Source organism: Plodia interpunctella, chromosome 3 (genome assembly GCF_027563975.2).
Source record: "Plodia interpunctella isolate USDA-ARS_2022_Savannah chromosome 3, ilPloInte3.2, whole genome shotgun sequence".
Classification (NCBI taxonomy): Eukaryota; Metazoa; Arthropoda; class Insecta; order Lepidoptera; family Pyralidae; genus Plodia; species Plodia interpunctella.
Window position 1 is genome coordinate 10,223,249 of NC_071296.1, and position 15,330 is coordinate 10,238,578.

At 33.7% G+C, this 15,330-nt stretch overlaps 1 protein-coding gene across 7 annotated transcripts in view; it reads right to left on the bottom strand.

Moving 5' to 3' along the window:
- LOC128682914 (uncharacterized protein) overlaps positions 1 to 15,330 on the bottom strand; it is a 343,500-nt gene that overhangs the window by 239,766 nt on the left and 88,404 nt on the right. Inside the window, exon 1 of one of the 7 annotated variants that reach the window (XM_053767986.2) lies at positions 8,500 to 8,648. The exons of 5 other annotated variants lie outside the window; for them this stretch is intronic. In XM_053767986.2, the coding sequence (XP_053623961.1) occupies positions 8,500 to 8,571 (72 nt within the window). In that variant the 5' untranslated portion in view covers positions 8,572 to 8,648. Of the gene's footprint in view, positions 1 to 8,499; positions 8,649 to 15,330 lie in introns of those variants that run through there. One more of the 7 variants, XM_053767995.2, reaches the window with a different exon arrangement.

A 15,330-nucleotide genomic window follows, 5' to 3' on the forward strand; every position in this document is an offset into this window, starting at 1 on the left:
GCCCTCGTATTCATTACATTTTCTTTATATAATGTGAATCGGATGCATTTGACATACAATCCGAATATTATATATCGTAAGAGTTAATTTCTTATGAGACATCCTATCTGAGCAATAAATGCAACAAGGTAGCGGGATACAATTACGCGGCCTCTGTGATTAGCTAGCTTGTTTTCTGCGTAATATTCATCATACGCGCACAGCGTAGTGAAGTCGTTCACATTGAATGTTGGGTTAAATAGTTGGTCTTGGACTCAGTATAAACATCTGAATCAAATTAAATTTATTTAGAAATTAGGCACGTATATTATTTGCAATTGCCTGTCTGTACAAACTTTTCTTTGCCAAAATTTCAGTCGCCCTGCACGCGTTATAAATAACAGTTACGTCCTGGAGGGGATGAAATCTTTTGGAATGACGCAGAAATTAATAGCGATCGTTATTGGGAATTGATACACGGCCGCTTTCATCCGCTTCTGGTAATGTGTCAAGTTGTTTGTTCGACGGAATCGATTTCTAGTTATTGGTGTGTGAGGCTGTGTAATACTCATTTGAGACCCATGCTCCGCTGCTCAGTAGTCTCCGTTGTGACGACGCAGCACGTTGCAATCCCCTCGATGTTTTATATAGGTTTTATCATTGACGTGAGTTGATGAACGTCGAAACTCAATACAATTTCTATGGTGTTCAGTTGGTGACAGAGGACGACGGAGCAATAGGCCAATAGGCTAGAATATCAGAAAATTTGATATTTCTAATGAAAAGTAGTTCAAAATCATGCATTAAAATAAAACAGCAACGAGAACATTGGACGTTCTTTGACGAGTGAAAAGTTAAGAGTTATATTTTTCCATACCAGTGTGCTTGCACCAGAGCCTCATCATTATATAGTACCGTCCTGGGGCGTAACACAAGGCATCAAAATAGTAACCAGTTTTCAGAGAACAAAGTTTTTCGTCGTTGACGGTCAAAATTAAATTATTAAATTATCTCTATGTTTAGAGATAATTAGAAGTACCTCATCACTTCTAGATTTTGCTCTAGCCGTTTACCTACCTCACCGAAATTCTTCGATAAACATATCGTAAATCTAGAAATAATGAGGTACCTCTATCGAGAAATTTCTACGGGAGTTAATAAAGAGGATTGTGCTGTTCCTGCCTTTGTTACTGTAACGCCCAAGGTAGTTTAATGTTGTGACCTATTAAGTTAATACAGAGGAGCCATTGGTCGATAATTGCATTTACATCGTGTCCAGTAGTGTATTGTTGTGATCTAGGAGTATAGATATACTACCACAGTTTTGATGTAATGGGCTTACTGCATCTAACTAATCTTGTTATTGTTACATCAGCTACTTATAGGGTGTGAACCATCACACGCTCAGTTTTCTCGAGGAAGAAATCATTTCCAAAATCAATATATACTATTATTATAAAGAGGTAAGCGTTTGTGAGTTTGTATGTTTGAGACGAGTACTCTCTGAAACTACCGAACCGATTTCAAAAATTCTTTCACCATTAAAAAGATACTTTATCCAAGATTGCTATAGGCCAAATTTTATCTTAAAATTCCCACGGGAGCGATGCCTCGGGCAACATCCAGTAATTCATAAAATTGACATTACCACAGTACACAATCAATTATTTTAAAGTCAGATAGTAAAACTAGTTCTTGTCTTTGTTTTTTTTTAAATTGTAATGCAATCGCGGCCGCATCGGTGATATAACACTCTGAGAACTGGGATAATGAATTTAAATGTATATAGATTTGGAGAATGTGGTGTGTCAGATGAATGAATAAACGAAAAGAAGGTGATTATAATGTGTTCTATTTGTTTCAAGTTATGTTTGAAAGCGGACATTTTCATATTAGAGATCAACATTTGTCATTTACAGTTTGTTTACAATATATTCTTAGAAATGTCGTCACAACAAATTCACATAATTATTGATAGGTCACCACCAGTAGCAAATAAAGGTTAGGAAGTTCCTAATTTCCAGTACGTATAAATAAGGTCCTACCGAGCCGGATTCTGAAGGTGACCGATGAGCCGATCTGTCTCCTCCATTATGTCAGCTAATGAACGTTCTGGATTGACAAGCTGGGTTGAAGGAAATGTTCGATTGTTGGAATTGGAATTTTAGAACAATAGTGGTATCGGTTGGCCTGACGATGAAACCTACTACTCGATATTCTGTTGCTCTTTTAATGAATTTACGAGGATTTAACTGTTAGTACTTTGCTACAGACTGCGCTAAGTTCATTTTAACCTATTAGGTTGTAACCTGTAATGTTAGATGTAAGATGTATGGATAATAAATAAAAAACAATAAAATGCACTGCCAAAGTATTAACGGGTGTTTCTCAGAACGTTTCGTCGACCGCTGCGATCGAATTTTTCAAATTTACAGAATTTTTTTCCAATTTTAACAAAGACGAGAATTAAGTTTTACTATCTTTCTTTAAGATAATTATACATGTACTGTGGTAATGTCGATTTTATGAATGATGATTTTGGAAATGATTCCTTCCTCAACAAAATTGACGGGGATCGTAATGAAAGCGCGGCCGCAGCGGTTGAAACGCTCTGCGAATCATCCAATTTGAGCTTTCGAAATGATCGCATCATTTGTGGTGTCTCAGAAAAATAAATTATATTACTAATGATTTAATTTGAAAATTAATTTGTATGGGAAAGAATATTTTATATAATTTATTCGATCGAATAGCTTCCACAATCTGTGTTAAATATACAATAAATCTATTTATTAAAAATTACTTCGCATTGGTAATTTTTTCTGTCAAGAATGAAAACGCACCAAATGGCGAGCGTGATCTAGTTCTTCATGAACTTGTCCTTCAGAAATCCTAAGATTTACGACATTAAAATATTAATAACTTATAAAATATAATTATATCCCAATAGGCTCAGTTATTTCAGGTCTGTACGCACACGGAATAAAGTGATCTCGGGTTGACATCTCGACAGCGAAACGAATTTATCGGTGGTGAAAAATGATGCAAGCTCCCCGACTAGAGTCGTCGCACAAGTGTTTACGAATTGTTGCCGGCTAAGTCTAGTCTAGTTGATGGTATTTGTAATGTTAAAATAGTAGACATTAAAATAAATACGAAAGATCTATTTCCTAACAATTATCTGTATGATTTACAAAATAAACCAATTTATACCACAGATGTTAACAAAAGTCAGTCAACAACTAAGAAAGAATAGGAAAAGTAGATCTAATTAATCTTTAGATATATTAAATAATAATAAAAATATATTAGGACAAATCACATAAATTGAGCTAACTCCAAAGTAAGTTCGAGACTTGTGTTATGGGAATACTAACTCAACGATACTATATTTTATAACAAATACATATATACATAAACATCCAAGAGCCGAGCCAATCAGAAAAAGATCATTTTCCATCATGAACCAACCGGGGATCGAACCCGGGACCTCTTGGTTCAGAGGCAAGCACTTTACGACTGCGCCACCGAGGTCGTCAGATATATTGCATAACTTGTTTTAGACCTCAAAATACATAGGTATTTTTAATATTTAAGACCACAAACAAAGCAAATATTGAATAAATCCGATGTATCACGCAGACACACTCCAATGAATCCTCTATTTTCAAAAAAAGTGCTATCAAAACTACACAGGCCCATGATTCATTGCCCATTCATTGCATTCAAAATCCCAAATCCGTACTCGGAAAATAAAACTCTAAATTAACTAATGAACAGAAATATCAGCTCCAAAAATATTAGCAAATAATCATCAGCACTTGATCACAATCATACCTTTTGACCATGTACTTGGTTTTTACCAAGTAAGTTTAGTAAGCCCTTCTGGCTTATTAGGGACCAACACAGTTTGAATGAGTTTCTTTCGGCATTAAACATTTTTAATAAAAGATCGAGCTGACCAGTTCCCCCCGGCAGCACCCGTTCACGAGTTGACGCGTGAGTCAGCAGTTATTGTCCAAACTGCCTAATTCACCTAGGTTACTAGAAAATATTATAGTTTTGCTGTAATACAATGTGGTGTGGTCATAATTGACTAAAAGGAATTAAGAGATTCTATAAAAGAAAATATAAAAAGACTACGGGCAAAGCTTTTGCTTCATATATTTAAGAGAACGATAGAGGACTGTTAAAGACAGATGGATATATAGATTTTTCACACAAGTTATAAAAAAGCAACTTACAATATACGTCGTTATAGCATTGATTTAAAATTATAGAGGTATGTATAATCAAAGCTTTAGATTTTTAGGTGATTTGAATAAAACCAGTGTAAGCAATAAAACATTCGATAAAGAATTTTGTTGCGATTTGTTACAGACCAAATGCCATCATTATGTTCGATGATGAATATATTCGATAATATTCGTTCGGCGGCGAGCGGACGACCGAATATTTTCTGTATTCTCAATATTTTATGATAAAACACGAACGGCTATTAATAATTCAACCATAGGTACAAATGGCGCGAATTGACATTTTAGTCATAATCCGGTTTGGATGCCTGGCTGAGCTACGATAAAATATAGTAGGGAAATTCTAACAATACTAATTTATAGAACACAACTTATCCTCCAGATTTTCGTATTTCTCGTATTGATATTCATACATCTCATACGTAAATATATATATTGACGAGACGAGTCCTTTTACACCACTACGGCTTGAAAGAAATAGTTTTGAATTTTTACACAATGCTTTTGTTCAAAATAATATACCTACTTAATTGAATTTAAACTTCTATTTGAGCATTACGATGCCATAAACAGAAACACAGGAGTGTGTGAATTTTAGGCAATTTTTTGAGATAATCGATTAATGAACCAATTTATTTGTACAACATTACTTCCATTACTTCTACTCCTATATTGAGTAAATACATATATATCCTATAATAATAATATATATCCTCTAACTGGAACATATCCCTTCATTGGATAAGTCCGTCATTGTATATTTACCTTCTTGTTATGTATACATGTTATGTATTCTTGTTATGTATACAAAATTTATTGCATACCAACAAACAAACAATAACATGTTTTAGACCTAATTAATTAAAATAGTAACGATAATGTCCTGTGAGCCATATGATGAAATCTGCCACGTCCACTCCAAACCAGGCAAACCCAAGGATGCCGTCAACACGGGACCTGTCTATACTTAATTACCATAAACAAAAGTAATGTTAATTAAATCTTTTGTATGAATTTGCGTCCCGTGTCCCATGTGAGGCGTTGCCGTACTATGAGTGGGATTAACCTGACGAATTAAACGGACCTCGTGATACCTTACGTGGCTTCTAAGTTATAACAGTATAGCGATCGATGAGTATTTGGATCGGCAAACCTCTTAAAGGACCGGACTATGAGCCTTGAACCCCAAAAGGAAAAACGACATAATAATAATTTATTTACCAAAAATATAGTCTGTCAGGCGAAGTAACTTATATAAAACTTATACAAATCTAATTTATTTACTACTAGATGATGTCCGATTAAATATAGTCTATAGCAATCTTGGATAATATACCTTACTAATGGTGAAAAAATTTTTGAAATCGGTTCGGTAATTTTAAATATTATCCGCCTCAAACATACAAACTCACAAACGTCTCTTTATAATAATAGTATAGATTAAATAATTAGCTCTAGTGTAAGTAGCTCAGTGGGTTGTTCAAACAAGGGCTAGTTTTGCTTAACAGCGGTTAAGACGGGACGTTATTTATCTTATAATAAAAAATATATTTGGCTATATATATATTTTATTTTTTTAAATCTTTTGCACTTAAATATTCAACTTCATTTAAATTTAATTTTTTTCTTACAAGCTTATGATACCCGCATCACCGATCCCACTCATCGCTTATAACCCAAACCGCATGTAATATCAGCACACCCTCTTTCATCCATCATTAACGGACAATAGCTAATCTAACGCAAGGGGGCTCCATCACCCGTAGGGCTCCGTCGTCCGTAGGGCTCCATCGTCCAGATAATAATTAACGCGAGATTACGCCCCGAAGTTATGTGATACTGTGTGACTTTGTGCAAAATTCGTATCATTGTATGCATGAGCCGTGTTACATAATATTAATTTAGGTTACTAACATTATAAACGTGAAATTTAACATAAACGTAGAGCTACTAAATCATCCACAAGCAATTGACATAACGCAGCCAACTGGTTAAATCAGCCATTAAATTGGAAGGCTAGCCCGTTCATTAAATGCCTAAATAGAAAAACTGTAATTTATTGTTTCAATCGTTTATGTTTAAATTTTATTTTACACTGTATTTAATGCCGGTTTAGTGTAAAATTAGTTGTTGGTATTAATTGAGCTTGAATAGAATATCACAATTTTATTTATTTATTTATTCATTCATAAGCTTAAATCTATCTTTACAGTTTTCACCAATGCAATAGACAAGCATCCCATTTCAATTATTATTATAACTTATGATATACAAAGCCGTTCTTATGAATTCGCTCATAGAACATGAAAACAGGTCTATTCTTTCTTAATTTATCTGATTAATTTATCTGATTGTGCTTAAACTGATTCTTAAGTAAAAACAAAGAAAATTAACACTTAGTGATTTTGAAATTTTTAACATTTTAAAAGAGCCTATAGTACGAAAAATCCACAGGATAAATCAAATCGAAGTAGAAAGTAATCTTCAAACATTTATGAGAAACTTTTATAGCTGTGGATTATAAGTAGAAGTAGCATTTTTTACAAGTGATTAAACCCAGTTTTATACGTTACGCAAAGATAAATAGGTTAAACATTACCCTTAGGGTCTTAAATCAGATGTGCAACCTTTTTTTAATATTCATTCTAACTAAAGTCTGGATCCGCAAGAGCACTTTCATGAGTTGCTGTGTGTATCTTTATTTCCTTTTCCACAGACAATATACACAACATCAAAAACCCATTATAGGAAGTGGGGCGAAGGCGTAGAAAGGGTATCCATTTTAGAACAATTTATTTTATTCTAAACATCCTTTGTTCTGTTTTCCATTCGACCACGGATTGATTGATGGAATACAGGAGAACCATGAGCTGTGGTTAAGCTATTCATTCATTTAATTTGTACAAAAACGACAACATTCACAACGCCATTATCAAATGTCTAAGGCCAATTTCGAGTCGAAATATCAATGAAAAGGTAAATCCAAACAAATCCCACTAGTTTTACAAGAGCGAAAATTTGCGAGTATGTTTGCTACTTATTCACGCTCAAACGGCTGGGCCAATATTTATGAAATTTGGTATTGAGGTAACTGATACCTTGGATCAACACATAGATTACTTTTATCACAAAAGTACATGATTCCTGTGGGATTAGGTCAAAAAGTCAATGGCGCTTAATGGAGTAGGTGGCACTACATAAAAACGTAAGTATTTTAAAAAATACGCGGGTCCTCGGGCAGTTAGTCATACCTATATAAAATCAATAATAAAAACTTGTAATTGTATACATCAGAAGTAGGTATAACTATAATACTTATACCATAGAACCAACAACATTTGAGCGGCAACGACACCAATTTGGGTTAAATGGTAGCAATGTACTTGAACTCTCGAGATGTCGCTCGTTACAAATCACCATTAAACTAACAAGAAAAATGGGAAATTCCTGTGTACAAACCTTAGGATACAGAATATTAGATCCTTGGACTATAAACGGGACACGCCGTATCCGTGTACCAAATTTAATCGTAATCCGTCTAGTAGTATACTAATTTTTACGCGTTCGAAACATGCAAAATGAGGTCATCTCAAAATTTCTTTTGTAAATGTTTTTTTATAATATATTGTTTACATTTCAAATGTTTTGGCACTAAATTGTTGTATATACTTTATATACAACAAATTACTGTATATACTTTGACTAAACTAAATTGTTTGAATTGTTTGAAATAAACACTAAATTGTTGTATATACTTTATATACAACAAATTACTGTATATACTTTGACTAAACTAAATTGTTTGAATTGTTTGAAATAAACACTAAATTGTTGTATATACTTTATATACAACAAATTTTGTACTAATTTGTTGTATATAAAGTATATACAACTAAATTGTTGTATATACTTTATATACAACAAATTAGTACAAAAACACGCGATACAAAAACAAAAACCAAAATGAACACGGTAAACAAAAACAAATCCAAAATGAAGGGTAGTCTACATTAAAAAAACACATTGTTTTTTACCTATTATTAAGTACCAAGCAGACAAACAGGTCTTGCATTTAGAAAAATATTGATAGGCGGACTTATCCCATGAATGGATCTGTTCATCGTAATATTTAAAATATCGAGAATCTTACATCAGGTCAACGATTGGATCATGATTAAACATAAACAGAAGCAAATACTCATACTGCATAAACATCTTTGTTTTTAAAATAAAACTTAAATCATATATATTCGATGTTCCTTACCTTATAATAAGATCCATTGTTATTATTGTTATAAGTAGGATAAGTCTCCATGTATTTATTCTTATTGAACATTGCACAAACACATCAATCACTATTTAATTTCGAGTTTCTGACTGTCTCGCAAATAATAAACACGTGATACTGTATCAATCACTTGTTCACATGTTTTTTTTTTTCAATAATAATGTCAACAAAGCGTTTTGGTCTGACGATGCGCACGCGACTGAATCGAGACAGACTATAAAACTAGAATCAATTAACGAGCGCAGAGCATTGTCGTATACAGAGACGATGAAAGGAGACTTTTTTTAACGGATTTTTGTAATCAAATCTGATTTTCCACGTAGCAAAGTCTTGACCAGGCATGAGGTTCCCCGACCTAGAATAGGACCACTCCATATCTACGACATTGATATGACAAGTCAAGTAAAGGAGAAAAAGCAGTTACGTAAACAAATAACAGCATTCCCACAGAGGGGTAAAACAGTAAAGTTACAGCTAAATATTGAAGCATATTTAGATGTGAATATTTGGCCACGGGCTTTGGGGCATCACAGACATATGTATAACTAGCGGCCCGTCCAGGTTTTGCCCGGGTAAAACCATAATAAATGAAACACCTAAACCTTCCTCAGGAATAACACAATTTACTAAAAAAGCCCGCATGAAAATGCGTTGCGCAGTTTGAAAGATCTAAACAAAAAATCTAAACAAAAGATCTAAATATATAGGGACAGACAGCGGGAAGCGACTTTGTCTTATAATATGTAGTGATAGTGAAGTAAAAATCATGGAAATTCAACAAATTATAATTCTATTAATCTTTTCTTATCGTGTGTGTTATTGCTAACACTGGTGTCAAATTTTATTCAAGTCGCCAAGGTATCCGAACATTTTACGACTACCTACCGAATCTAGTGGCAATTAATCGGACACACACAAGTGAACTAAACTGTCAATTAGTGTGCAGGTTTCCTCACGATGTTTTCCTTCAACGGAAGCAAGTAGTGGATTACGTAGTATCATATAGTTTCGATCGGTAACTAAACTCTTCCCAATTTAATTCGATATTGTCTAATTGAAAGACAAGGTCGCTAATAGTTTTATATTTCTCGATAAGGCTTACAATTGGCGAACTAGGCTCTAACTGCGGTTAGACAATGGTCAATACAACCTACACTCGGTCAAAATTTGTACTAAACGACAAGGAATCCATTTAACTATTAAATAAGCTATTATTTGCTATTTTCAACTTTGATAGAAACGCATGTAAAATATTTATGTTTTGGCTTAACCTAACCGAAACCTTCATAAGGGTGCACACTATTGGTGAAAATCTAGTAAAAAAACCGTCCGGTAGTTTTTGAGTTTATCACGTTCATACAGACAGACGCGGCTGACTTCTTTTTATGTATATTTCATTAAGTGGAATATTAGAGTACTGTATTTTATTGTCTTGATGATAAGATCAGTAAACATTCTGTCGCGTACGTTACTCTGTGATGCCCGCTCCACACTATCGCGGAGAAGTTCTTCGAATTTTTGCATCAGCATACATTGCTGGTTTTTCATTGCAGTAAACAAAAGTAATTATACAAACTACGCAATGTTCATGCATTCGCGTGGGCGGTCGACGGTAGTGTGGTGCCGGCATGACATCGCATAAAGCCATTTTGATTCCACTCGAATGAGATGGTTGTTGAACGAACAATATGTATCAAACACAGCATTGCTATGTAGATACTGATCTATAGATAGATGAACTCTTTATTGCATGTAATAAGAGTCATTAGTATATTGACCTACTGTCGACCGCATGTCAAATTATCCCGCATGGATCTTATACCCACGGTCATAGAAGCTAATCTGCAATGAATTTGGAAAGATATATTCGCTGTTGTTTGTTGACTGTACATAAAATTGAATAAATATGTTATCTTTCAAATATATACATGTGTGGATATCGTAATAATGTGGGCAAACATGTCAGCAATGAAAAATAAATGTTTTAGATTTAGCCTGTGTGCGCAAATCCATACACTTGTGAAAATTACTATCCTAACCTATGTCTGAAATCTATTGACGGAAATCAATCAATAAACAATTATATTATCTACTCATAAAATCAATGAAACCTGTGTCCACTTCACTACATTGATCTACAAAGGTGCATTCACTAGTCGCTAACATTTCTAATTACGATGAGCAGTAATCCCGCGCATAGACAAATGGATTACACGTCAAAGGGCTCCATTTGCCAAATTTGTTTTTCCATTACTCAAATTGGGTTCGGCTCTAAGTGGCAGAATGGGGAGATTTTTTGCGGAATGTTGTGACTGCATGTTATGGATGGGATCACTTGAAGTGGATATAGATAAGTTAGTAGTAAAGTAAGATAAGGTAATTACTTTTCTAACTGCCTTTGACCCTAATGTTATGGTATAATTAAAAACTAATATAGATTCTTCAATGTCATCACAAAGAAAATATGTAACGATTTTAAAGATTAGACTTCAAGTTGCTGAAAAACAAAATTTTATTTCAAATATAACAATAAGGGTGAAAATAATATAGCGGACCATTATTATACTTTGCATGTGTTCTTTGTACAATAAAGATCAACTTCGTTCTTATCTCCTCGTTGTTTCCCTAGCAATTGAGCCCAGGTTAGTCGGAGCCCATGATCCGCTTTGCTACGTTTTCGTTTTCACTTCGCAAACATTATTTATTAATATAATACAAACAAACAATAGTGAAAAAAGAACAGGAATAATCATTTACTTGTGTCAAAACTCGATAAGCAAACAATTTATGTTTTATATCAATGAAAATCGGAAACTACGATTTTATCACCAGTTTTTGCACTTTTAAGTGAAAAATCTGCCGCAATCTGGCCCGAAGCCAGTAACAGAATTAATTACTAGACAACAGATGGCGCTGTAGCAGGTGGCACATGGCATAGCCCGTGAGCCATAAAACTCAATTTTCGTGTACCATCACGTTACTGTACAGAACAGACTGTGGGGTGCGGTGCAAAAAATTTACGGGAGTGCATTGTAGACTGTGTCTCTATAAATATGGGAGTTGCCTTCACTGGGTTTGATTATTCGATGTATATATAGAACATAAATACGATATCACATCTGCTGAAGTTAGCTTGGAGTGACTAAATCATTTTACAGAATATCAATTCACCATTGTCAAATAAGCTACTTTTTGCAAGCTAATCTACTAAAGTCTATCTTTCTAAGATAGCTATCTTTATAAGATCCTTCACCGCTTTTACATGTCAAGTAGATTCACTTGAATTACATGTAAAAGCGGTGAAGGTAAACGTCGTGAGGACAACTAATATTTTAGTTGACAATAATTTATAAACTATTTTTGGGGATAACAGAAGCTGAGACAATCCTTTGTCACGGGTATCTCTTAAACTAAAATAAATATCTTAAACTATGTAATACTAATTTGGCAATAAAGTGAGTTTTATTTCCTTTTTCTTTGTATTGTATAAATTCGAGCAATGGTAAACCAAAGAAAGTCGTTGTTTTATTCCACGTAATGACCATTATTAAGACATGTGAAACTTTCAGAAATTCAGACTTCAATTGACTAAACCATGCAGATTACGCGGTTAAATCAAGACTACTAACTAGCAAGGCGAACATTGTTCTTACTGGTGCTATAACTTCACTTCTTGGCACGACTCCACCTGCCGCTATAAAGTCAGATATCGCGATTTCTATTCATTTGGCTACAGTTCCCTCGTCTTTTGTTTCAATGAAATTAGCTTTAGAGTTTCAGAGATCCATTATTTTTTTTTGCTTTGAATATTTTTTTTGATAGTTTTAGGGTACAACTTTGGGATCTGTGGTGAAATTACTTAGGCATAACTAGGATAGGAAATCTAAACTTGCCGAGATATCTCGCATGGTTGTGAACAATTTAAGTAATGAACATTTTAAATCTGTATGGAATTACATAATTTTGACATTATCTGCTAAAAAACCCTGACTGGAGAGCAACAAAATAATTATTTTATTAAGTATTATTGTACAACAAGAAAATTTTTAGGTAACTACAACGTATCCCTACTAGAGATTTCCCTTTAGTACCAGTCGTTCGGTCTGTAGTCTAGTTAAACGAATTCCATTGTATGTACAGTACTTGCTTGTTCAAGTTCTAGGTTTAAGGTATCTCTGATAACATCTTCGCTGGCAAGAACAATTAATTACCTTGCTTAAGCTTCATAGCTTGGCTTAACTTGGAAATAGAAATACCTCTTGCTACGCTAACGTGTAGCTTTTAAAGTAACTAGATTCCATGTTCATATTATTGATCAATTACTTTTAATGAGAATAATCTGTTTCATTAAACCTTTATAGACATATCTATCAGCTATGAGCTAATATAAGATGGAAGTGCTGATGATGATAAGGCATTAAAATAACAAAGGTTGGCTAGAAGAAATTGCATTTACGATAAGTCCGCCTTTAAGCTCAATTATGTTTGAATATAGTTTTAACTTAAGACTTATCTGTGAATGGTGCAATAAAGAGTTCATATATATATCTATCATTACTTGAAAACAAAAATACACACATTATAGTTATGATTAAGAAAATATTTGCAAAAAAAATGTTAGTACAGGAAGTCTCATTAAATTACTTTTCGATTTATTCAATAGCTGATCCTAGTCAATATGTCAAAAATCAAACTTTATATCCTATCAAATCGCAAAATCTCTGCCACCCTGAATGCAGGGTTGATGGATTTATTCAGTTTTTCGTCAATCCAATCAATCACGTAGATAACTGTCATTTAACAGATTGCTAGCCCTTTTATGTTTGCATTTTGTCAGCTTTGATTAGTGTGCCGCCCCTGAATTGAAGTCAATATTTTTAAGCGTACGTTTTATTTTTTGGTTCATTTAAGTATAGCTTGTTAAATGTTTGTATAATCATAATTTTAAAGTAGGGTTTGGTCAAGATTTTTTTACTTCACCCTCATACATGATAACCCAGAAAAATTATATTACGCAAATCCGCATTTAATACCAACTAAGTATTACAATTTGATACAGCAGCCTAGAATCATTGCCTGATGCTATAGTAGCAGTAATCAGATTTGGTCCAATTATCTGTATGTTGAGACTTTTACTGGACTACTGAACTTCGAAGAGGAGAGACAAAGACACTGCTGAATATTATTATATCTAGTACAAGTAAACTAACATTAGTGCCATGTACAAAACGATGTATCTAAAATATCTTACGTGCGTCTTATCTACGTTTCATAAAATATCTTACGTGCGTCTTATATACGTTTCATAAAATATCTTACGTGCGTCTTATATACGTTTAATAAAATATCTTAAGTGCGTCTAATATACGTTTCATAAAATATCTTACGTGCGTCTTATATACGTTTCATAAAATATCTTACGTGCGTCTTATCTACATTTCATAAAATATCTTACGTGCTATTCTAGGCTATAATCATTGTTCCTTTTGCATGTTATAGAGTAACAAACATATTCGCATTTATAATATTAATAGAGTTACTATTGTCTCAACAAGATTCAGATCTCGCAGGTAATGAGGACCCGCCATTAGGCCAATCGAGCTTGTCTGCTCCATTCCATTCTGAGGCACATTAACTTAAGTGGCACATACGTTATTTGTACCTCCATCTAAGAGGTTACACCTAAATGCGATGATAAATTCCGCTCCAATGATTCCTTTCATGTGTAATGGTTATTGTTTATTCATGGTGAGTTATCTTGTTCATAAAATGTACTCCCAATGTGTGACATATTTGTTTTTATTTTTATTTCAAAGAATTGAGGGTGACGTAGGGATTCTATTGTCCAACTAATATCAACCATACGCTTTAGCTTAACATATATCCAAATGGTCCGTTTGGAAAAAAGTGCTCAGTGGATGATTTTTAAACTATATTTATATATTCGTTTTAAACTACTCATTTTTCAAAGAAAAAACAAGCTATGAAAATTCGAGCTACGCCTTGATTTTGATGGCGTGGGAATTTTAGGATAAAAAGTATCTTATACTATTATTATTAATAGAAATCATTAGAATAATAGAATTTGCGTGATGGAGTAACAAACATCCATAAACACAAAACTCCAAAGTAAGCTTGTTAGGATACTATTAGCAGGAAATTGGATTAGGGTGCTAACCATTCTTATCGAAGAAGCCTGATGATTTGATCTACGAAATTCAAATAATACAAACACTTTTACGAACAATTTATATTATTTGCTGTTTCAGGGGTCACGTTATTGTCAATGTCATTCACTGCTTTTGCTTCTAAATGGCAGCTTTTTGGTAAAGTATCCATGTATCCGTCTGTAATGGACTTCTGGACAGCAACAGACTTCGGCCTGTGCAAGAAACGCTTCTCCTTCGCATCCAACAATATAAAGCAGACGAACAAAACAAATAGAAACAGGTACACCAGCCGGTGATTATCTTCCAAAAACACTACCAAATTTGATGCCAAATTCATGGTGACAGATGAGAAACAGTCACGGCACTGAACTGTTATATAAGAACACAATTCGGTAAGGTCCATTACAAAATAATATAAATTCCGCTGAAAATTTCCTCAAAACATTATTTGGTTTTGTAGTGTGGTTGCCTTTTTAAACGTCAAATGTGGCGTCGGTCACCATTGACAGTACTTTAAAAAGTATAGGACTTTAAGTATCAACGTATCATTAGCTTGTGAAAAGGTTATTTAACTTTTTGTAAATAGATTCTATAACTGAATTTAACAGAGATAATAGACATTTAATTACAAATAACA